General features: G+C 41.3%; 1 protein-coding gene across 5 annotated transcripts in view; it reads right to left on the reverse strand.

Moving 5' to 3' along the window:
* The window catches only part of OSBPL3 (oxysterol binding protein like 3), a 178,365-nt gene that overhangs the window by 44,957 nt on the left and 107,754 nt on the right, over positions 1-25,654 (reverse strand). For 2 of the 5 annotated variants that reach the window (XM_019443626.2, XM_019443627.2), the window contains 10 exons: positions 23,786-23,902; positions 23,551-23,604; positions 22,461-22,574; positions 18,997-19,164; positions 18,318-18,441; positions 16,362-16,465; positions 16,081-16,173; positions 14,879-15,035; positions 4,698-4,828; positions 1,302-1,409 (listed from right to left, as the gene is read on the reverse strand). In XM_019443626.2, the coding sequence (XP_019299171.2) occupies positions 1,302-1,409; positions 4,698-4,828; positions 14,879-15,035; positions 16,081-16,173; positions 16,362-16,465; positions 18,318-18,441; positions 18,997-19,164; positions 22,461-22,574; positions 23,551-23,604; positions 23,786-23,902 (1,170 nt within the window). The remainder of the gene's footprint in view (positions 1-1,301; positions 1,410-4,697; positions 4,829-14,878; positions 15,036-16,080; positions 16,174-16,361; positions 16,466-18,317; positions 18,442-18,996; positions 19,165-22,460; positions 22,575-23,550; positions 23,605-23,785; positions 23,903-25,654) is intronic. The other 3 variants (XM_019443628.2, XM_019443629.2, XM_019443630.2) reach the window with 3 other exon arrangements.

Consider the following 25,654-nt stretch of genomic DNA (forward strand, 5'->3'; position numbering starts at 1 on the left):
TGAGCCCTGCTTCAGCTACTGTGCAGATTCAAAAGAAAGCCCAACTGGGGAGCACATTTCTTTGCCCAGGCCTAAAATGAATGTCACCACAGGTCATGTTCGGGCGTTCAACTTTAAAGACCATTCAGTTCAGGTATGGGTTTAAATGGCTGAGAAGATCTCTTGGTGGGGAGGGAGTATGTAGAGGAATGTCGTGGTCCACCACTGACACACATCTCAGAAGTAGCAGCAGGCCTGGGAGCCTCTGCAGAGAGAGGGTAGGTCCCTTGTCAGAGAAAAGGGTCCCCTTGGCATGCAGCCACATGACTGCGGATGCCCCAGCCTCGCCCTCGGTGCTGACCAATTTCAACCCCTAGTCTTCTCATTGCCTGTACACATGGCTTCCCACAGAGTAAAGAACTATGTGGGGGTTTTGTTTTCTTTGAGGACAGGAAAAGGAGGAAGAGGGATTAAGCTTCAACGTTGGAAACTCCTTTTATTAATTTACAGACAACACTCACGTACACACACACACACACAGACATACACCCCTTGTATATTACCTTCCTCCCCTTTTATTTCAAATGTGCTCAGTCCAATAGATTTGTTAATAAAAAATTTAGCAATTCTGAGACAGGCATATAAATATGATAGCTAAAAGCAGTTTTAAGCCTTATTATCCCTTTTTTACTTATTTTCTGAATAATCCATTTATATTTTTCTGCAGTTTCTCATTTTAAACCTTCAAAGAACATTTTAGATAAACATCCTGTCTTGAAAAAAGACATTTTTAACATACTATTAGTGGACCAAGACACTTCAACTGTAATACAGTATTTTCTCCCTCAGAAAATACAGCTGTGCTTTTTGAAAGACAAAAAAAAATCACAGGAGAGGGAGAAGGGAAAGCCACAAAGAAAGGGGAGGGGGTTCTCACAGAGGGAGCAAGGGATACTGGCAGGGAATTAAGATACCGTAGGGCAGAGAAAATTAGGTCTCTTCAGAAGTAGCAGGAGAAAATGTTTGTCTTTCCCCATTCCAGCAAAAATCTAGTAAAAGGTGATACTTAGGAGGAAAATGGGGTAAAGAAATACAAAAGGAAGAAGACTTCTTGGGGTAGGGAGGGGAGGAAGCAGTTTAACAATGCAGGAGGCACATATTCCAGAAAGCCTTCAGGGGCTCCCAGACCCTGCAGCAGCTGCCGGAGGTGGGCAGAGATGTGAGCACCGCTCCCGAGAGGGAAACAGGGGCGACATGACAGAGGATGTCAGGTGAGGGGGTGGCGGTCGTGGAAACATTCCCAGACGAGAAGCCTCACCCACCTCTGCCAGACTGTCACCCGACTTGGCAGCAGCAGGGGAATCGAGGAGCAGAGACTCAGCATGGATTCTGCATAAGCGTTCTTTAAGGTCTGTGTTTTGTGCTAGGGCCTGGAACATGTTAAAAATAGTGGGGCTCTGTTAATAAACGGATGTATCAGAAAAGCACAGCAGTGGGCCCAGTGGGATGGAGCCTTGAGTGGGGCACTTCCTGGATTTTCTCCTTGAATGCTATCCCACAGGATACTGGTTCGGAGATGCGAGGGGGATCAAAGATACTAAACTTTGGAAGTGGTGTCCCTTCTCTAGTCTCACTTCTGGGGATGGAAGAAAGGGTTGACGAAGCTTTCCTTTTGGTGGAGAAGGAAATCACCAACACCTTCAGCTCTTACTGAGGCCAGGGGTTTCGTGGGCCCTCATCCTCCCCAGATCTCTCCCTATGATCCCACGCTTCTGACGCTGCTCCCACCCCTTTTGATTGGATGTCTTTAAATGCTATCTAATTTTCACACCAGTTTTACTGGATCTTGGGAAGTGTGCTTAAAAGCACACAGAATACTAAAAGTATTCTGAGGAAGGTTAATTTTATTATTTTCCAATACAGATGATGATGGTTTTCTTCATTCTTCATGACTAAGACATTTTATTGAAAACAATAACAATGTACTTTCACTTACCTGGATAAAGGCTAGGAACCAGGGTCCTGGGAATGGGGGGAGGGATGTGAGCACACACAAATCCACCCCTGGGCAGGTCTGATTCCCTGTCCTAACCTCCCAGTGGGAAGCAACTGGCTTGAAGGTAGAGGGAGATGTTTCCAAATGATCTGTCTTTGGAAAGGAACAAATGTGCCTGATTGTGACCCCCAGACACTCCCACAATCAGCTCCTTGGGTGCTTGCACAAAAATCGGTCCTGTCTGTCTGCCTTCCAAGGCTCTATTCCAAGAATCTCAGATCCTTTCCCATCCATTAGTGCCCACAGGGTCTACCTGCTGAGACCACAGAAGGATATGGCACTGTCTGGCCTACTGCCTGGGTCTCAAACAGGAGGTTGGTTTTATTTTTTAATACCCAGGAATAGAATGGGCTATTTGGAAATACTGAGTAAATGTTCTTAATTCACCCAAGTACATGTAACAATCTCTATGGGTAGTCCCTTTTTTCTGACCAACATGTTGCTGGTATCTAAGTGTAAGTGGCTAGAATCTATACCAGTGGCTAGAATCTTAGTATGGCCTGAAAAAAAATGTGTTACTTTAGCAGCTTCTCTTACCTTCATAAGCCACGGGCAGAAGGAGAATACTAAGACTGCATATACAGCCCAAACATATCCATTCTGATAGCCTTGAGATGGCACTAAAAATTTTATTTTTAAAAAACAAGTCTTGGGGCACCTGGGTGGCTTAGTTGGTTAAGCATCTCTTGGTCACCAAGCAACTCTTGGTGTTGGCACAGGTCATGATCTCATGGTTTGTAAGTTTGAGCCCTGTGTCAGGCTCCCTGATGACAATGCAGAGCCTGCTTGGAATTCTCTCTCTCTCAAAATAAATCAATAAACTTAAAAAAAAAAAAAAGTCTGGAATCTAATCCAGGATCCAAGCCGAAAAGAGGAAAGAAAGGATCATTCTGTTATATCTTAAGTTTCCAAAATGCTGGACATGGGGGAGAATTCCTTATCAAAGGTAACAACTTTGGCCTAGGATAGCCTGCCCACTACCAGACAAGCAGACTAACAAGACGAGGCTAGACCTCCAAGGGAGGAGGGCAGGAGAGAGGAAGACCACAGTGAAAGGAATTCTGGGGAGCCCATCAGAGGAACCTTTTAAATGCATGAAAAGTCAACCTACCGGGAACAGCAAAAAAAGCTTTTTAGCACTAAAAAGTAAACTCAAAAGAGAACTCACTTTACTTTTCCCAAACCAGAGTAGCACCCAGTATGGCTGTCCACTACAATCCAAAAGGGGGTGTTTCTATTTCTGACCTTAGAAAACCCAGAGTTCCTCAGGGTGGATGACATTGAGACTCTCTACATAGACTAAGCCCACATTATTTTTTTTTATTTCTTTCAAGGGTAATATACTTGGAACTTCCACCGGCTAAATATTCCTCAAGTATATTTCAAGAATATGTACTACTGCTAATGTATTTCCTATTAACGTCACACCAAAATCATTACTTTACTTTTCTCAGTAACAAGATGAATGGATATTTTCTAGTTCTCTCAAAGCCTGAATTAGCCTCTGAAAACAGGATCCTAAAGTCCATCTGCCCAACCTGACCCTAAATAAAAAGTTCAGTATTGCTTCATCTAGTAATTTTCACTTCAAAAGTGCACATGCTTTCTCTTTACAATAGGAATTCTAAAGGACAGCAAAGATCAGGAGCAAATAAGTATGTAATTTTAAAATTTCTCCAGCTTTTCAATAGATACAGAGTGAGCAACCAGACAACATCCACTATTCAAAGTAAAATCCTAGGATACCGTGCTTGAATGGAACCCAACTGGAATCAAGGGGAAAAGTAGAGAGAGTGAATAACAGAAGGGCTTAGTGAAAAACATCTGAAGCTTGGCAGTGATTTTCGTTGTTATGAAAACACAATGGTTATCTGACATTCCATATGACTCATCTCTTTGTGCCTGTACAGGAAAAAGAAGCTAAATGTTTTATATTACCCAAATCAAATAAAATAACTTCCAAATAACTTTGAAAGGGTGGTAAACAGGATGAGTGCTGTGCAGCAGAAAACATAAAAGTGAATTCGAAATTGTCCTTCTGCTATCTGTCATTTGCAAAGCCAATCTAAGCATAAGAAATCTTAGGTACATTGGGCACCTGGGTGGCTCAGTCAGTTAAGCCTCTGACTTCAGCTCAGATCATGATCTCACTGTCTGTGGGTTCGAGCCCCGCTTTGGGCTCTGTGCTAACAGCTCAGAGCCTGGAGCCTGCTTCCGATTCTGTGTCTCCCTCTCTCTCTGTCCCTCCCCTGCTCGCTCTCTCTCTCTCTCTCTCAAAAATAAATAAAGATTTAAAACAATTAAAAAAATAAAAAAGAAATCTTAGGTACAGAAATCTCCAAACTGTCGGATTTTATATCAACAGACAACTGTCTGTAAGAGTCACGCAAACACACAACAAAAGCTTTACAGAAACAGAAAAAAAATTAAGATAAATAGAAGGAAACCAAACTTAAAGTATCTAATGCTCAATGAAATACTAGCTATTAAGATTTGAGTAGACTCAGTTTTGGTATTCAGAATTAGCAAATCTGATGAAAGGTTAAAATATCATTTGGATAATTTGTTCGGTTTTCTCATGAATTTTCAACACAACCATGGAGTTGGAAAATACAAATAAATAAATAAAATCATAAGCCTGGCCACATGACATGCAACTTACAGATGACAGGGCGTGCTTCAGACCAATGACCTGGGCCGAGGGGGAGGAGGAGACGTCCTGTTCCATCAGCTGCTTGAGTTTTTCTCTCTCCGTTGATATGGTATTAAAAGCTGACCTTAAAGTGAAGTAAACTATAAAGATATAATCATTATAAAAAGGAATAAAGGAAGAGGCTTAATTAAAAACAAGATAAAGAGAGATGTATTTCTTTTTTTTTTAATTTTTTTTTTTACATTTATTTATTTTTGAGAGACAGAGAGAGACAGAGCACAAGTCGTGGAGGGGCAGAGATAGGAGACACAGAATCCGAAGCAAGCTCCAGGCTCCAAGCTCTGAGCTGTCAGCACAGAGCCCGATGCGGGGCTCGAACTCACAAACAGTGAGATCATGACCTGAGCCAAAGTTGGACGCTTAACCGACTGAGTCACCGAGGCGCCCCAAGAGATGTATTTCTTACAAAAGAACTTAGAAAAGTAACAGCCCTGAATAATGAACTGAATTATGCAGCAAATGCACACTAATTGACTTTTAAGAAACACATCTGGAAGGCACAACACCAAGTGGGAACTCTAACTTAAACTATGGACTCTGGGTGCTAATGATGTTTCACTGTAGGTTCACCTGTTGTAGCAAATGGACCATGCTGGTGGAATGTTGACAGTGGAGGAGGTTGTGTGGGGGGTGGTGGGGGTGGGGGGTATATGGGAACTTTGTACTTTCTGCTCAATTTTGCTATGAATCTAAAACTGCTCTCAAAAATAAAGTCTATTAAAAAATTTAAAATCATACACATTTGTCAATTCCAGCCCCCCTAATCCACTATAAAATCCCAAGAATTTATGACTTATCAAGCTATTTTGAGACTTGAAAGGACACTTCTGGATTCTCAATTATCAACATTTAGTTTTGTTTGTATCCCTCAAGACTGCAAATATTTGAAAATAAAGCTCATTGCTTGTTGGGGGAAATGGTGACAATCCAGCCAAGAAAGTAGACAGCACCTTAACCAGGTGACCAAAATTAATCCCCCGTGAGGCTCAGCTGGACTCCAGGTGTAATATCTTGAAAAAGATATACCTTCGTTTTTGTTGTACAGCAACCAGGGACAGACAACTCCAAAACGAGGAACACCTTATTTTTAAAAATTGACCTGATTCTCCAAAAGTATCAATTTCACCAAAAAAAAAAAAGAAAAAGAAAAAAAGGTTGAGGAACTGTTCCCAGTTGCAAGACATTGAAGAGACATGACAATTAATGCAGTACATGATCATGGACCAGATCCCGTACGGAAGGGGAAAAGTACCATTAAAGGACATTATCGGGACCACGGACAGCATCTGGACATGGAAAATAGAATAGACGAAAGTATTGTTTCAACATAAAATTTCACAACTAAACTGTGGTTAAGTAACAGACTATCCCTATTCTTAGGAAATATACACTACGGTATAAAGGCATACAGAAAGATATCATGTAGGATTCCTACTCTCACACGGTTCAGAAAAATAAACACATGCACGCATGTGCACATATGGGTGTGTGTGTGTGTGTGTGTGTGTGTGTGTGTGTGTGTGTGTATGTGTGTGTGTGTGTAAAGAGAGAGATAAAATATATGTGGCAAAATATTAACAAATGATAAATTTTGGTAAAGGATTCATGGGACTTCTTTGTATTCTTCTTGCAACTTGTCTGTAAATTTGAAATTATTTTAGGGTGTTTCCTACCCTCTTTCTTATCAGTCTTCCAACTGCTTGACCCAGAATCCTCCAGCTCTAAGGCTGGCATCCAGCCACTCTGTTCACTTTAGTGAGAGCTTAGCACCTCTAGGAGCTCAGAGGCCTGAACTAAAGTTTTTAAAAACCACTAACACATATGACAAAAAATTCGTCAAATTTTGACCACATTGAGTTATCTCCTAGGGATGGGGAACCACCATCTAAATTATTGATCATGGATACCCTATTTGGATATTATCTTTCCAGTCTCCTTTACTATATTTTGTTTTAGAAAGGTAGCAAGGAAGAGACAGAGACATACTTCTTCTCAGATGGCCTGGCATATTATTGAATTCCACAGGGTTGCATTTTCAGAGGCATTGTCATTCAAGAGTGGCCTATTTAGTATCACAGAAACTAAATACGTATTATTGACTTACTTCCCTCATTTCACAGCCACAAGGACAACTGCACCTCCCTATAGGTTGTTGCTGAACTTGTCTGAGGCTGTGGTGTTCAGGGATGGATTTAGACCATCTTCATAAAGTCACGGTACAAATAAGCAATTTGTTTAAACACACACACAGTTTCCTAGGTTATTAGTACAATTCATGCCTTCTCTTTTGTCAACAGAAGACAGGGTAAATAGGTACTAAAGGCCAATAGGCATCAAGTTTTCTAACAATGTCTACGAAACACACTCAACTCTGATTTAACCAATTTCGCTGAGGAAAATAATGGGCAGTACAAGCAAGTAAGCAACAGTGTGGGCTCTGAACCAGCCCTGGATTCTTCCCAGCTCTATCACTTATTCACTGCATGACTCTGGACAAATATATGCCATTCCTGAACCCCAGTTTCCTCATTTGTGAATAAGGGTCATAATAGTGTTTACTTTGTAAGATGATTACGGGGATTAAATAAGGTAATGCAGCAAAAGCAAATGACCCAATGGATAGCACAGAATAAATAATCAATGTTGCTGCAATAATAATAGTGATGGCGATAAAAGCAACATGGAGGCGAGCAGTGGTGACTGCATTCTCTTGAAATATGGCAGCAGTTTTAAGGGAGTCCTTGGGTCTCTTGCCGGGGCAACTCTGGTAAATAACTGCACACAGGGTGCAGGGTCTATGAATGAGGGAATGACCAGCGTCTGTTCGGCAGAAGAACATTCTCAGCTGGCGGGCAACAAACCCCACAAGTAACTCAGCATTTTACGTCCTAGTAGATAGACAAGCCCCCCAACACACACGCTCCAGAAGACACCCACGCCCATCTGAGAGGGCCCCGGGGGAATACCTCTTCACTGTCATGGTTTCATTGTTGTGTTTTGGTCTTTTTTTAAGATTGATTGATTGATTGATTGATAGAAAGCAGGGGCAGAGAAGGAGAGAAAGAGAATCTGAAGCAGGCTCCACGCAGCACAGTGCAGAGCCTGACACAGGGCTCGAAATCATGAACCACGAGATCATGACCTGAGCTGAAACCAAGAGTTGGATACTTAACCAAGGGAACCACCCAGGTGCCCCTGTTTTTTTGTCTTTGGCCTAAGTTTCCTTAATTTATTATGACAATTAAGTTGTTCTCTTTAAATTGGGGTATAACTAACATCAACATTATATTAGTTTTGGTGTATACCATGATTCGGTATCTGTATCCACTGCAAAATGATCACCACAATAAGTCCAGTTAACATCTGTCACTTCACATAGTTACAGAGGAAACATTTTTTCCCCTACGTCACGTGTAGTGCTTTAAATGAAGTAAATGTGGCACTCAGCTGGCTGGCACTTTAGCAGATCAATTCCTCTGGCTTTCAGATGGCCTGCCGTAAAGCAAGGCTTTCAACCTGATGAGAACATTCCATTTAAAGTTGGCAGAATATACACCACTTGGCTCAAAATGGATAGCTGATAAGAGTGCAGTGGGCATAAAATAAGCAGAAAGAAACTCAGATAGTCACTATACTAGGTTTTAAGGTGTGAAGGGCTTTCTAAACCACCTGACAAAGGAGCTTAGAAGATCAGACCGCCATGCACTGAATTTCTTAAATGACTGTTTAGGCCCACTCAGAGGTCATTCACAGCATAAGGATCCAGCATAAACAGAGGGACTGCTAGGGGCTGATCACGGGAGACGATATGTATATTAATCATTAAAGACACATGATCCCAGAAGTGAGGAATATTCTCTGTGACAGAATGTTTTCTTACTAATTTCTAACATGATGCTAGAGAAAAATAAAAAAATTTACAAAGAGAGAAAATCCAAATACATATATCACATTTATGGATATCTGACAATGAGCAAAACCACACAGAAAGTCTTCAATGCTCAGAGCCACAGAGAACCCCAAAGATCACTAAGGCCACGTGCCATATAGGATGACCAACTCCTCTCCGTCTCCAAACTTTCTTGTCAGTGGTTTTGGGCCATGTTTGCCAGAGCATTTGCTGTCTCCTACAGCAGTCTGTTCTGCTCCCAGACTCTGATGTGGGGAACGAAGCCCTCCTGTTCCCAAGTCGAAATTTTCTCAGGGCCTCCTCATTGGCAAACCGAACTACCTCTTCATTCAAGTGGTGTTCAAATATCGAAAGGCAATTCTGACATCTCTATTTACACGTCTTTCCCAGACTGTCTTTAGCCATTTCTCAGACCTCCTCACTGTACTAAAAGAGTGGGACGCAGGTTGAGTTTTGACAGAATGGAACGCCATAAGCCTCAGACTATTGACACTTGGTGACCACTACCTTTCCCGCTTCTACAGGCTTCCATGGTATTCTTTTATTGAGTTACACGGTGAGAGTACGGTTAGCACATTTGGATGGTGAAAGGTGGTACTTAAGGACAGCTGTCGTCTTAATTTACCTGAACTCTATTGTTTAATGTGTTCCTTCTCCAGGAGTTTCTCAGCATCACAAAAAAATAGGTCTTGGGGAAGACAGTTAGGAATACCATGGACACCACTTCTATGGAGGCAGTGTGGTCCAAAGGAAAGACATTTTGTAATAAGGCAAATGTGAACTGAAATCCTACCCCTACCTATTTGTTGCCATTTAGATTTTGGACAAATCCTTGGTTTTCACATCTGTACATGTTTCTAATGCCCACATCTCAAGAGTGCTTTAAGGAATCAGTGAGAAAATATGCTATCATATAGCACCCAACCCAATTTTTCATTCCCTTTTTAATGAAAAGCACGCGTATGAATTTTCTTTAAAATGATAACACATCTAAAAGATCAGACTTGATCTTCTGAAATCTGCTTGCTCTAATTTTCAAACCTCATAGGATATCCATGGTTCAAACCTCACAGGCTATCTAACTGATATTCTATCCAAATGGTCCTTTCATTTAGATACAGTAGGTAATTTGACTGAATGGTCCTACTTACTTTCTGATAATTTACATAAATACAATTGCTCAGCAGATTTTTATGCTGAATCCTAAATTATGTTTGATAAATGATCTGGCTTTTCTTTAAGTTCTGTATATCTTCTGACTTTTAATCTGTGACATGCTTGGCTTTTTATCCAATGCTTCCATAAACTCAAAACAGTTCAGAAGATGATCCTTCAACAGTTAAAAACTCAGCACAGCAAAAGAATCAGGAACAAAAGAATACTAAATAATAAAATACAGTTTAATTTTATTCTACTTTTAACCTTTTCATTTGTAAATGAGGATTTCCCTCACTGAAAATGCCCTCAGGAAGTATCATTAAACCTAACTGCAGGGGCGCCTGGGTGGCTCAGTCGGTTAAGCGTCCGACTTCGGCTCAGGTCATGATCTCATGGTCCGTGAGTTCGAGCCCCACGTCAGGCTCTGTGATGACAGCTCAGAGCCTGGAGCCTGCTTCAGATTCTGTGTCTCCCTCTCTCTCTGACCCTCCCCCGTTCATGCTCTGTCTCTCTCTGTCTCAAAAATAAATAAACATTAAAAAAAAAAAATTTAAAAAAAACCTAACTGCAGAAGTATCATTAAACCTAACCTTTTTCATCCACAGTAGAACAGAAATGGCCACTTCCAGGGGCGCCTGGGTGGCTTGGTCGGTTAAGCGTCCGACTTCGGCTCAGGTCATGATCTCACGGTCCGTGAGTTCGAGCCCCGCGTCGGGCTCTGTGCTGACAGCTCAGAGCCTGGAGCCTGTTTCAGATTCTGTGTTTCCCTCTCTCTCTGACCCTCCCCTGTTCATGCTCTGTCTCTCTCTGTCTCAAAGATAAATAAATGTTAAAAAAAAAAAAATTAAAAAAAAGAAAAAAGAAAGAAATGGCCACTTCCATACCCTGGACCCTGTTCTTATCCTATCCCTTGCTTTCCCACCCTAAAACTGTTCACCATATTCAGTCATTCCTGTTTTGGCTACTAATAGAACCCTGTCTCATAAAACCTTCTTGTATCAATAAGCGACAACATGAATTCTTTCTATTCAGGACAAAATAACCAATCAGAGAAAAGAGTTACAGAATCTGAGACCCAAAAGTCAGTAGAACTGCTGTAGGACATTTAATGGATGAGGCAACCAAGGCCCAGAGATATTAACTGGTGAGATCAAAATTCCACAGCTGATCATAACAGACTGGCCTAGAATGAATGCCTGTCTTCTGACTCAGACAATACAGAGGATTAGCTCCAAAAAGGTTTATTATTTACCATGTTTCCTGCATTATGTTTCTCAAGAACTTTAGTTCCTGAGTGCCAACAGCTACTAGGAAGTGGGGGGAAAATCACTGACTTGAACAAAACTAACAGACCTCTTTGCTGCAGGACTTCTCAGCGCCTTTAATATTTACTATTCTTGTGTAAATTCACAGGGAACCATAGTCAGCAGTGTTTTCCCAACATTTTTAATCATGGAATTCTTTTGTTTTTAAAAGCATTTTATGGGCAAAGTGTTCCACGAAATATATTTGGAGAGATGTAAAAGTTAATATATGCAATGTAAATTCCTTAAGGACTTTTAAGTTTTAGTACTTTTTGTTCTCTATTTGCTTACATGTGTGTCAATTCTGCATGCAAAGCCAGACACATGAACCAATGAAAACTATTTCAACGATACGCCGTTAAAAGTCAAACTTAGTTTATAATATGTAAGAAGGACTTTTTCAACGATGATGGGTATACATTAGCTGTCTACCCTTTGATCTAATCTTCTACAAAACAGGCTTCAGATGCATTTAACAAATTAAAGGAAAAGTAGGTTACAGAGACTATGTTACAACATCCGTGGAATTCTTACGTTTAGTTTACTTGCTCCGAATCACAAGTAATCAATAGATTAGTCATACAGTCAAGAAACTGCAATAAAAACCATCAGTGACAAAATCAGGCTCACACAAGGCAGACAGGTCAAGATGCTGTGAGCTTGAATGCATGGAAGTGAGAAAGCATGCAAGGTCACAGGACTGAGGACAAACCTGAGAAGTATCTCTATTCCACGAGGCCTCTGAGTCCCAGCCTGTGTAAAAGGGACTCCCAGAGATCTTTTCAGTGTGTGCAAGTGTACTTTAGAACCACAGCAATGAAACACAGCTTGTTAGGCTCCCTGTGGAATTCAAGTCTGTAAGCCCATGGGGCAAAGGCTGTTGTTCAATAAATGCACCTGGTCTTTTCTCAGAGCACAAACCTTGACCTAGTCTAGGTATGGGGCAGCCCTGCAGCCAGCTGTTTTGAACAAAGCCTGAAAGACAAAACAGCTGGCTGGAGCCCAGTGTAGACTTTCTGCAAGGGCAGCGGATTGACTCAATACGGCAACCTCTCTCTGTTCTGCTGAGGAAGCAGCTTCTTCAACGTATAAAATTCAGGATATCCCTTCTCTGAGGAGGCATTATCTTCTCAGTAAAAAGACAGTTTGGGTTGTTAAAAAGTAGTGCTCTTTTGCAGGAATTCCCTCTCACAAAGTCTAAAATGCAATGCCGTAATTGCACTCGACCCTTTAATACTAGAGAACATGCAAGAGCCTGTGTGAAGAGCTTTGAAGGGGTCGGGGGAAGCAATTCTTCCCATTTCACAGGTCGTACAACGGTATTGCGAACAGTGACAGAGTTCTAATGGCAACTAGAACAAGGGTTTGAGGTGGGAATTTTTAAAGGACATGAAGTGGTTTCCTCATAGCCACATGCTTCATGTTTGTGGGGTAAGGGAAAAAAAGCTGAAAGAATCAATAAGGTCATGGGAGAAAAACATGGGGCTGGGAGAAGAAGGCAGCAGATCTAGTACCTTCTTTTCTCTCACTTCAAACACTGTCCCCCCGCCCCCATTTAAAACTTTTAAACCCATTTTCTCCTTTAAAAAATAACACACCGGGGCACCTGGCTGGCTCAGTTTGTTAAGCAGTCTGACTGCTGATTCCGGCTCAGATCATGATCTCACGGTTCTTGAGACTGAGCCATGTGTCGGGCTCTGTGCTGACAGGATGGAGTCTGCTTGGGATTTTCTCCCTCTGACCCTCTCCAGCTCTCGCACACACGCTCTCTCTCTCAAAATAAATAAATAAACTTAAAAAAAAAAAGCAGTAAGAACATAATAAGTACTTATAACTCTAGCCTCCATCACTAAAATGCTGGTGTAGATCCTTCCAGACTTTTTAGTATGCCTATATATGCCAGATTTATAAAGTTGGGGTTTTTTTCTAAAAAAATAGAATCACACCTATATCGTTTTGAGACCTGTATTTTTACACAGTGGTATGTTGTGAACTTCTTCCTGTGTCTATAAAAGTAGCCCTGGTCACCCTATCCCTCAGGGTGGTGAGACACAGGTAAGGAGCATAGACTGTGGGCCAAGGAGGATAGGATACAAGTCTCAGGTTGTCCACTTTCTACCACTGTCTTACACAGGAAGCTCTTCAGCTTCTTGAAGGTTCAGCTTTCTTATCTGTGCAACAAAAATTACAATAACATCTGCTCCATAGGTTGCTTCTAGAATTAAATGAAACAGTGCATGGAAAGTGCTTAACAAATACCTGACATAATAGCTATGTGCTCAATATGAGGTTGCTATTTTTATTATTGTGGCTGTTGAGTCTTCTACCGTGTAATTATACTACATTAAAAAATGCAATTTCCCTATTGTTTGGCATTTAGGTTATTTCTAATTTAAAAAAAAACTTTCTATTTTGAAATCATCATAGATTTACAGGAAGTGGCAAAAGTAGTATAGGGAAGTCTGGGGTACCCTGTATCCAGTTCCCACGAGGGTAACATCTTACATAACTATGCTACAATATCCAGCCCAGGAGAACTGACATCTTATTCAGCCATCACCAGTTTTACATGCTCTTATGTGTGTAAAATATAGGTCAAGGCAAATTTTATCACATGCATGGGTTCATGGAACCATCACCACAATTAGGATCAGAACTTTGCATTACCACCAAGATCCCTCCTGATAACCCTTCATAATCACACCCATACTTTTCCCCTTTCCCTCCTCCCTCTCCCTAAGCCCTGGCAACCACTAATCTCTTCTCCAGCAACACCATTTTATCCCTTCAAAAGTATTAATAGGTGGAAGCGTACACTATGTCACCATTTGAACCTGGCTACTTTCACTCATCATAATGTCCTTGAGATCCATCCAAGGAACTATGCATATCAGTATCTGTTCGTTTGTATTGTTGAGCTGTATCCCACTGTGTGGACGTCCCATAGTTTGTTTAATCATGTGCCTGTTGAAGGACATTTGGGTCGTTCCAATCTTTGGCTAATAGCTAATACAAATAAACCCGCTCGGAACATTTGTGTGTAGGGTTTTGTGTAGACTTAAGTTTACATTTCTCTGGGATAAATGCCCAGGAATGTGAATGTTGAGTTATATGGTAAGTGCATGTTTAGTTTTATATAAAGCTGCCAAACCATTGTCCAGAGTGGCTGCCCCATCTCTCATTGCCACCAGCAATATATGAGAGATCTAGTTTCTCCGTGTTCTCACCAGCATTCGGTACTGTCTTGTTTTGGAGCTATAATCGGGGTGTGGTAATCTCATCCTGGCTGTAATTTGCATTTCCCTAATGGCTAATGATGTTGAACATCTATTTCTAATTTTTGATATAAGCAGTGCTACAATGGGTATCTCTATTTGGGTGAATTTTAAATTAATTCCTACGAGTGAATTCTTCAAAGTGGAATTGCTGGATAGATTTTTTTTTTTTTTTAACTTGAAACATAATGTCATACTGCTCTCTGGAAGAGTACCAATTGATAGCCCCCATCAGCAGCATGTGAACCACTCAGCTTTTAAAGAATACCTAACACTCTCACTATTTCCCCTAAGGGCTTAAAAAGAAACTTCTTGTCAATACATTCCCTAGTACCCAAGAAATAAAGTAAAAATTAGATTGCCCCAAATCCTAACAGAGTAGAAAATGAACCAATCAAGATTCCCTCTCCAAGGACAACCCACATCCAGACATGCATCTAACATTTTCATCAAACACATTAGGAAGAAAGAAAACTCATTTACCTTTATGAGCAATATGACACAGTTCTTCTTGCATTTTAGAAAACTCTGAGGAGGTTTCAGAGCCATCAGAATAATTTTTCTCTTCTCCAAAATCTAATGTTGACAAATTAGGGTTGGAGGAATGTAGTCTTACTGGGCCAGGAAAAGGTTTAGGGACCTAAAGTGACACCAAAGGGAGACATTTCTTTTCAGATGCAAATGGCTTAGAATATTTACTGTTTCTAAGATTAGAAAGTAGTGCAAGAAGAACATTTTCTAGGTACATCTTTCTGTTGAGATAACTTAAAAATAAATGAAAACCCAGGAAAGCACTTTCTCCAGCAACTTGCTCTGGCTTCTTGCAAAAGAAAAATGGGTGAGAAATCACATGTTCTTTTGGAGATGATAGAAGCATTAAAGCTCTAGGTTGAAATGACAGCTAAAGCTGCCAGGCTCTTTCCCGTTGATACTCAATTCCTTCCTCCTGGCAATAATCACCCAGTATCTATGTTGTTAACAGTGCATAGGTTTAAAAATGTTTCTTTAATTTGCATCTGGTGCTTCTACAAAAGCAACTTCTCACATGCTTGTACACAAATCACTCTTTGCTTCAAAAGTTCTTAATCTCCACCCCTAAGGTGCTTTGAACAAAGAGTGTATAAGAGTATAGCAGATGACTTATCCATTACGCTCCTGATTTATTTGACCCTAACAATGTCCCAATTTAATATGCAATGGCTAAGCTGCAAATCTTGGCCTCTGGCTCGGCTGTGCACTGGGAAAGTAGGTGGCCAGTGTAACACAGTGAAACTCTGATGGGGGTTTGGGAGGTTGGAGACAAGAGACAAGAGAGAGTCTGCACAATGTCCCATTTCCAGAGAACTCAGTCAGTGGGCTCAAAGGGATGAGTTATCCATGGACCGGCAGGAGAACAGGTGGGTCAGAGCACACACACACAAGGAGGGAAGAGGGCAGGCAGGCCAAGCATATATAAAGGGGAAACCAAAGTCCTAGAAATGGCTGCAGCCCCTCCAACCTCATACCATTTTCCCCTTACCCAATTCTACTACATGCTTATCCTAGTATCCAGAAAATCTAAGTGATTAAATTTCCCTCTGCCCAGGGTATTTATGAGAACAACTATAGAAAATCCACTTGTCTATTCTATTTGAATCCAAGCAGCCCCCAGCATGCGGCATGGAGAGCAGGGAAGCGATGGTTACCTGCAGTGTTCCTTTAGCATCTTTGCCAATAGCTCTGGACCGCCACCTCCTGTGTGATCTTTTTTCCTTTTTAGGACTTTCAAAAGCTCCACCCTTTGTTTCAAAACAGGAAAGAGAGCACAGAAAGTAAGGGAAAACTGCAAGCAAAGTGCCCACCTCCATCCCCTTAAATTTGGCTGAAGCAACCGGCCAGATAATGTCCTACTGTTAGTACGAGGCTGGGGAGGAGAGAGGAAAGCAGGAAAACACCAGAATGCACACAGAAGAGGGATCTGGCTGACCTGGATGGCGTTGATAGCTGGCGCCGAATAGGTCCGATGCAGGACGTCCATACTTTGTAGGAGCTGGCTCATTTCCACCAGGTAGGCATGACAGTGTGCCAGGTCTGGGGGACAGGAGCAAAAGGAACCTTCATAGTTCTTATCTTGGCATCCAGGTTTCGCTATGCTAGTGCCAACTACTTTCTGTACTCGTCTATACTATTTGATTTTCATCTGTACGGGGAAGAAATTTTATTTCCTTTTTTACAGAAGAGGCAGTACACTGTCACGGTTAAGCGCACAGATTTGGAGCACCAGGCTGCCTCAGTTTGAACACTTCGTGAACTGTGAATCTTGGGTGAATTCCGTAACCTCTCTGTGCCTCAGTTCCCTCATCTGGGAAAGGGAGATAATTATATACCTGCTTTCATATGTTGAATGGTTGACATATGCAGCATGCTTGTAGAGTGCTGGCATACTGTGAACACTAAATAAATCAGCTATCATCATTATTACCACTATTTCAAGTATTACATCATCTGCTTATAAGGACTCCAGACAGGCTAAATGAATAAAACAAAATGAAGGTTATATTGGTCCCTAAGGAAAACTGTGGATCAGGGACCCATATGAGACTTTGATGATCCTTTGCAGGTTGACCTCAGAGGAACTAACCTAAATTTTCATACCAATTCCTCCGTCACTAACTCCAAAGATAGTCCTTAATTTGCCGCTCACTGGATGATGCCTTAAGAGAGTGGCTTTCAAACTTTGGCATTACCAGAATCAACTGGAGAACTTGTTAAACCACAGATCATTAAGAACCACCGCGCCCCCCCCCCCCCCCCACCCCGCTCCGGTTTCTGATTTGGTCTATCTGGGTTGAGCCTGAGAATCTGCATTTCAAATAAGTCTGCAGGCCAGGCCAATGCTGCCAGCCTAGAGGGCACTTTAAGGACTACCTGTGCCAAAATGTCAGTCCGTGAAGCTCTTGACTGTGAGGGCCAAACCTATATGGCTCCAGGTGTGACAGTATCTGCATTCAACAGGAGAAAATGCAATTTTCAAGGCCACCACCTGGTAGAGTGGCTCTCAATCATGGCTCTGCTTTAAAATCAATGGGGGAAATTTTTTAAATTATCTATGTGCAAGTTCCATCTCAGATAATTAATTCAGAGTGTCCCCAATCCCACTGGTGACTTGTTTTGGTTTTTTTTGGTTCCCTGGGTGGTTCTGAGCTAATTAGGGATGAGACCATTGAGCTTCCTTATGGAAGAGTTCTTTATCCTGACTCTTTATCAGAGTCATTTGGGAAACTTTAAAAAATCAGTCATACCAAGACCCCAGTCCAGGCCAATTTAAAGACACTCTTGTGAACAGTGGGTACTCTTGCATTTTAAAAGCTCTCTTGGGGCACCTGGGTGGCTCAGTTAAGCGTCTGACTCTTAGTTTTGGCTCAGGTCATGATCTCATGGATCATGAGTTCAAGCCCCGCATCAGGCTCTGTGCTGACCATGTGGAGCCTGCTTGGGATTCTCCCTCTCTCCCTCTCTCTCTCTGCCCTCCCCGCTGCCACCTCCCCCAGTCTCTCTCAAAATAAATAAATGAACTTAAAAAAAAGCTCTCTTGGTGATTCTAGAGTACAACCAGGGTAGAGAACTCCTATTTTGTGGGGATCTCCATTTGGTTCACCCACTCACCTTTAGAAGTGACTCCCAATCTTAGATGTGCACCCTGTCATTTTTGGCACTTAAAAGAAATAGCACCCTTGAAGACTGTGATCTAGTAGGTCCAAATGGAAATCAGACCTGAGTGCTTAAAGAATATGAAAAGCAACCTGTGTGCACACACACCCAGGCACGGATGTCAAGTTCAAATGTAGACCACTGATAGGGAGACTCATCCAAGGTGTAAATACTAACCGAGTCCAATCTACAAGCCACGACTGAAAGAAGCAGAGTTTTCAAGTCACTTTACCTTTCGAGCACTTTTCCATGTCCTCTGAAGACTGTAACCATAATGGAACACGGGTCTCACCACCACAAGAAAATGATAAATTGCTTCCAGTTTGAATTGAATTCTGCTTTGATATACTGCTACGCTGTTGCACAGATGACAAAAGCACATTATAAATGAAAACAGAGCCCAGTGAGAACACTTTAGGGTAAAGGACAACAAAGTAAGCTAGTTGCTAATGGAAGCCATCTGCCTGTAATGGGGAAGAAGCTTCCACAAAGCGCTCCACTAGAGACTTTAAGCTCTGGCTGTCACCTCAGCCTGGCCAAACCATGCTATCGTGCCTTGGACTGTGGTCCTTAATTTCTTCTTCTGTCAAATGATAATCATGACAAAATAATAGCATAAATGTTGGGAAATTTTGTAATCCTGTACGGCTACAAACATACTTACTGCATTTTACAAGCAGATAAGAAAACCAAAGTCAAAATGGTCAAGGGAAATCTGGAAGAATCAGGACTATTAAATCCCTCCTTATGTGCTATTCTTCAGTTACTGTCCCAGAGATAACGGATACTCCTCGGACCCTGAGTCTGACCAACTGGACAAACAGATTTCTCCCCACAAGCTGTTCTTCCTTTAGTCAGAGCCCCCCATTTGGGACACCCCCACGCAAAGCCACTCCCTTCCTTTAAATTACCTTCCTACTTGAAATGGAGTCTAAGACACCAGACGCAGAATCTGTGACCGTGGATCCTTGGAAATAGTGATTAACGTCATGTGGAAACATGGCGATTTCATTCTGACGATACATTCTGTGGTGGCGGAGTTTAGATACCCACTCATCAAAGATTTCTTCTGACTTTACCTAAATGATATTAAATTGAAAGAGGGAAACAAGAGCGTCACTCACTCAAAGAAGCAATTATTCATCAAATTGAGACACCCTCTGTTTTCATGTTGGCACATGTAGAAATGTAGAAATATCAGTTTGTTGATTTAGTTTATATTTACGTGATTTATAGGAGCAAGTTTGAGGAGGAAATGGAGAATAAAAATGATCAAAACCTTCACTTAGGCTTTCAATGAAAGGGCCCAATTGTTACGCTATTATTACAAAAGCAAAACATTACTACTTATATTAAACAAATCAACTAGAATTCATATTTATCTGTCTCTTAAAGCATTTCCAAGTTCACATGTCCCCATTCCTCGTATTCTTACTGAAGACACCAGCACTTTTATAATTCAGACTTTTCAAATCAATCTTCTCTGAACTGGAGCAAATTTGTAGATTCCTCCTAAAATATTTAACTTGTTAACCTTCTCTGACAAAGAATACATTGCTCAGGAATGTGAAGGTTATTTTGAAACACATTTCTTCTGTCCTTGGAAATAGAAAAAAAAATCTGGAAAAGTATTATTGGTGATTTCCGAGATTTTTCAAACACACCTACACAAACATTTAGCCATTTCTCCATAAATGAGTATCTATCAAAGTTTACTTTCCACGAAGAATAATGTTTATAACTAGCAACTTTTATTATAAAGTATTTCATAAAAGCACTAAACAGAATGTAACAAGAACCTATACAGTAGATATTTCTTAGTAGTTAATGCTTTGTGTGTATAAGGGTATATTAATATTTTCAAAATGAAAAATGATAAATATCTATATATTAGAACAGAGACTCATGAAGTGGCAACTTAAAAATCACCCAAAAGGATGCATGGTAGGTTAACTTCCAAAAAGAAAAATCCAGGTCAATCTGTTAAAATCGTCACTAATGCTACTGCTGAGAGCAAGGATGTGGAAATAAATGTCAGCAGCCATCACTCATTTAGGAAATGTTACGTCGGCTCTCAGGTTTATTGCATTGATTAGAAGTACATACAAGACTTAAAACCCCTCCAGGTGCTTATTGAATAGATCATTTATAAGAAAAAGCAAAACAGACTTAGATCTTTTTGTCTCCCCCTAAATTATGTTCTCAAAATGTATTTCATTTCCCAGATGTGGTTACAGCAGGAATTTTACAGGAATCTTCTGTCATCCTTTGCACTGATCTGCTCTTAGAGGTGCTTAAAAAATCGGCACCCAAAGTATTCATCTTGACTCATTTTTTATTGGTTAAATGAGGCAGAATAAAAGTACTTTATTAAATAACTGTTCAGGGTTCTGTTCCAAACTCACAAGTAGTTATAGGACTGTAGGGAGACACCCACTTAACCTCTCAGCCGCCCAGACTCTTCATCTATAAAAATAACAGAATGGGACTGGATGGCCACCATTTAAAAACTGCCAGACTCGGGGCAGCTGGGTGGCTCGGTCGGCTGAACGTCTGACTCCGGCTCAGGTCACGATCTCGCGGTCCGTGGGTTCGAGCCCCGCGTCGGGCTCTGTGCTGACTGCTCAGAGCCTGGAGCCTGTTTCAGATTCTGTGTCTCCCTCTCTCTCTGCCCCTCCCCTGTTCATGCTCTGTCTCTCTCTGTCTCAAAAATAAATAAACGTTTAAAAAAAAAAAAAAAAAACTGCCAGACTCTGAGGCTATTAAGGAGGACCCTCAGATGACCACACATATCCACACTAACACAGCTGATGGTCAAACAAATGAACAAGAAATACAGAACTTAAAGTGAATCAACACAGAGAAATATTAAACTGTATTTATCATGATATCAGTATTCAATGTTATTTTAAGGCACTCTGGTTCTTTAAAAATTAGGAATTAATCATTACTTTTATTCTGTTAACTAGAATAAGTGGATGAACAAGAACCTCTTAATTCCTGACCATGTCATAACAGTAGTAAGAGTCACTGGAAGTACGTGGAGAAACTGTAACTATTCTAGAGGAGAATGATCTTTGGAACAGGGGGTGGGTGGGATATTCTTTCTTAATTTTTTTTTTTTCCAGTCATTTTCAACCAAGGAGCATTTGGCAATGGGAGACTTTTTCTGGCTGTTATAACTGAATGGGGCTTGTTACCAATATCTAGTGGGTAGAGGCCAAGGATGCCCCTCAACATCCTATAATACACAGGACAGGCCCCACAGCAAAACCTTCTCCAGCCCATGATGTCAGTAGTGTCAAGGGTGAGAAACCCTCCTTTACACAAGTAACTAGGGGCTAAGGCTAGGAAAAAGTATAGATTTGACCATCCTGTGCAGTCAATCAAGCACCTGTCTTATGCATATGTCGGCATAAGCACCACATATATGCTATGGGGAGAGTATGAGGCATCTTAAGACGTGGAACTCATCATCTCATGCTTTCATTTTTCCACCCCCCAGCTCTAATTCCCAATATTCCAAGTAATTTGCACAGGTAAGAAAAGAGTCTTAACATCTTCTCAATTAATTCCTAACATTCGGGTACCACCTAATAATTATACACAAAAACTAAACCTATTGAGCTTACTGAAGGCTGGGCATTATGCCAAGTTTCCTACATGCAGCCTTTTCTACATGGGCACTATAATAATTCCCATTCTGGGGAAGGGTGGTGAGGAAACGGAGACTTTCAGGGATTATAAAATGTGCCAAAGGCCAACATCTAGCAAGTAGCCAGGTCCAGATCTGGTTCAGAAGCTCTTATATCATGCTTAGAACCACCTACACCAGCTGTAGGGGACAGGGCAGAAGATGGTAGTTAAGCAGCTCTCAGAGGTCCTACTTAGAAGCCCATACTTAAGGAGAAAAGTTCCTGACATCCGCTGTAGAATGAGAATTTTAATTAGCTGAAGTGGTAAGACTAAATATTCAATATGGTATTTCAGGAAACATACGTTAACCTTTGGTAAATGGTTCTTCACTAAAGTAGGTACAATCTGGGGGAAGGAGGGGTTATTTGGAAACATGAGGATTTTTTTTATTATTGATTGTTGTCACAATCATGGTATGTATGTGGGGGGGATACCTAGGGGATAGGGGACAAAGATGCTAAACCTTTGGCAGTGTGAGAGACAGTCCTGCACAATGAAGAACCGTCCCATTTAAGATCAATAGCATCTGTTAAAAATACTCTCACAGTGAAGATCTTCTACACGTTGGTTGGATCATTTGAAATATTCAAAAGCCATCACCAACAGTACTATAACTGACATCCCTTTGCAACACAAAGAAACTGTGCAGTAGGAGGTAGCATCTGGGAAGCAATCTCACCTTCAGATGGTAGATGTGCTCTTCGGTATCCAGATCTATGCATTTTGATGACTTCTTCACAGACATCACTGAGAGCCCAACGTCAATGCAGCCATGAAGCTTCTCTCTCTCTATCTGCCAAGACGCAGAGAGGGCCACTTGAGGTTCGTGGTGTTAAAAACAGTAGTAACATCCCTGATGTTCCTTTCCTCTAGCCTCACTTTCAACATCCACTAATATAAGTATAATAACTATGACTTATCAAGCATCTGGTGTGAACCAGTACTGAATTAAGTGCTGCACATGCATGATCCGTTTTAGTGTCTGAGGGGTTTGGTAACAAGTGGCTTGCACAGCCAGTGAGTGAGAAAGCGAGAAAGTAAGTGACTGACTCCCACAGCAATGGATTCACCGGTTAGCTGTACTGCCTTCCACAGAATTAGTTTCTAGTATCTAAATTCATTTGGAAGTGATTTAAAAAGAGGAGTAAAGGCAGAAAGCTAAGACAGGCCACTGTGGGTGAGGCATTTTCTACAAATTTTCTACAAGCAATCCTACAAGACAAGAACTCGAGGAGTTAAGGGAAGTGAGAAAGAAGAGAGAAGTGCTGGGTGAGAGAAGGACCCGCACAAGGGGCAGGACCAACAGTCATTCCAGCCGTCGGGGGCTATCTGCCTAGTGTTCACACAACAGGGAAATTCACATCACCTTCATCAAGGGCCTTCTCCACCAAACCCCCTTGGCCACTGTAAGAGTGGGAGTGATACTTGTTGTATGTTTTGCTCCGGTTATCTCAGGAGGAAAACATGTTTTCCCACCCAGACAACCCCTCAGCCCAAACCTAAGACCAGAAAAGACCCCTGGATGTGCAGTTAGGTGTGGAAAGGAGACCTTCACCCTTCACTTGGTGGGCAAGCTGAGCCCACCCAAAACCCAGGGCCGGGACACCGTGGAGCACACACCTCTGGTCCATGTGAAAGAACTATTCCTCCCTATGGTTTCCAGTTCAGAAAAAGGCCATCCCCAAATGTGTATGATTTCATCCATGGGGTGACAACAATTAGCCCTGCAGAGTACTTTTATAACAAATTTGATTAATAAGAAGACTTACATCGGTTTGGCTCTTGGCATATTTCAAGATTCCTTTGTCCAGATAGAAAAATCTCTGTGGGGAAGAAAGTAAAATTCACTAAGATGTTCCATTTAAAGATCCATCCTTCCCTGGGTCCCAATTTTCAACTTCAAATTAAAGGCAAGTGCCTGAGAATCGACTAAGTACAGCACCTAAGTACTGATGAGGGCAATGTGGGAGCAAATAAAGGTTAATGTCAAGGCCAATGTCTTACCTTGTGCCAGCCTTTCAAGGGCCATTTCCTCTTTTTCAGCAAGAATCCTTTCTGCATGGGCGGCTCCTGGGTGTAACTCATCTCTCCTCTCAGCCCTTCCACCACCTCCCAGCTGTCCTGTTCCAATAAAACGGCTCGTGTTTAAATGGCTACCTTTAAAAATAATAACCATGTTCAGAAGCACTGTGTCCTAGTGGGAAATCCATCCAAGACGGTGAGCTTGGCTGGGTTTGTTGGGGAGAATAAGTTAAAATTTAATTTTCATACAGGTCCTAGACTTCATGGATTTAACACTGTAATTTAATGGCATCAAATTTGATTTTTTTTTTTTCAAAAAAAAAACATTGCCTAGAAGGGAATGTTTCTCTCTCTTTTGGTGCTTGAACACAGCTAATGGTAAAGCTTTTCCTCTAAATTCTATTTTGGTTACCTTTGACATCATCACACATTTACTGTTTACTCGCCACGAGACTTCAGTCTGAATTTTAACCAAAAGCTACATAAAAGTCAGGTGGGAATATGAGGAAACTGGCTTAAGAACTGGCTGAAAAGTATGAGATGGAATGCAAGTTGGTAAACACAACACTTTGGTCGAAATGATGATTCAGTTGCAAGCTAATCTCTTCAAATTCCAGATATTTAAATATTGGAAATTGTAAAGCATCAAAAAGGTGTTTTTGAAACAAGTATTTTTACCCTTTATTCCCAGAAATGTCCTCCACACCCTTCTTTTGTTTCAAAAACTTTTGGGGGGAGGGCAATTTTTGCTCTACTGAGCTGTTTGTAATTTTGAAGAGGGACAGTTATTACAACCAATCTTCTGTTGTTGGCTATCTAGGTTGTGTCGACTAATTGACTGAAAAAGGATTTAAAAGGGAAACACTAAAGAAAAACACTAAAGATTCTGAAAATTTATTTTTAAATGCTTAAAAATGCACAAACTATTGCAAAGCTACCAAGATAGGCCAAAATTGACAATACTTTAGAGGCTGAGATAATGGATTTTTATTTTACTAATGGATTAGCATACATGAAATGTACAGATATTAAGAGTACAGCCTGATGACCTTCAACACCTCTACCATCAGTAACTACCATCCAGATCAGACAGAAACATTTCCAACACAGGATAAATAAGTTTGGACGAACATGTCCTTCCCCAAACCCTCCAGCTTTTCTCAGATATTACTGGCCTATAACACACGTAAGTTGAAAGTATACGATGTGATGAATTGATACACCTCCATCCTCCCCATCACTACCACATTTGGGGGGGGAGCGGTGATAACATTCCAGATCTACTTTCTTAACTTTCAAGTATATAATATGGCATCATTCATTACAGCCACCATACTGTACATTAGATCCCCCAGGATTTATTCGTCTTAGGGCCAGGAGTCTGTACCATTTGGCTAGCATTTTCCCTGTCCCACCCCTTCCCACCCCCGTGAGAGACCATTCTACTCTCTCTTTCCAAGAGTTCAGCTTTCTTAGGGGCGCCTAGGTGGCTCAGTCGGTTGGGCAGCCGACTTCGGCTCAGGTCATGATCTCGCGGTCCGTGGGTTCGAGCCCCGCGTCGGGCTCTGTGCTGACGGCTCGGAGCCTGGAGCCTGTTTCTGATTCTGTGTCTCCCTCTCTCTGACCCTCCCCCGTTCATGCTCTGTCTCTCTCTGTCTCAAAAATAAATAAACATTAAAAAAAATTAAAAAAAAAAAGAGTTCAGCTTTCTTAGATTCTGTATATAAGTGGCAACACACAGTATTTGTCTTTCTCTGACTTATTTCACTTAGCATTATGCCCTCAATGTCCACCCATATTTTTGCAAAGGGCAGGATTTCCTTTGTTTTAACGGCTGAATGATATTCCCCT

Source organism: Panthera pardus, unplaced genomic scaffold (assembly GCF_024362965.1).
Source record: "Panthera pardus isolate Hobbes unplaced genomic scaffold, ASM2436296v1 HiC_scaffold_8, whole genome shotgun sequence".
Lineage (NCBI taxonomy): Eukaryota > Metazoa > Chordata > Mammalia > Carnivora > Felidae > Panthera > Panthera pardus.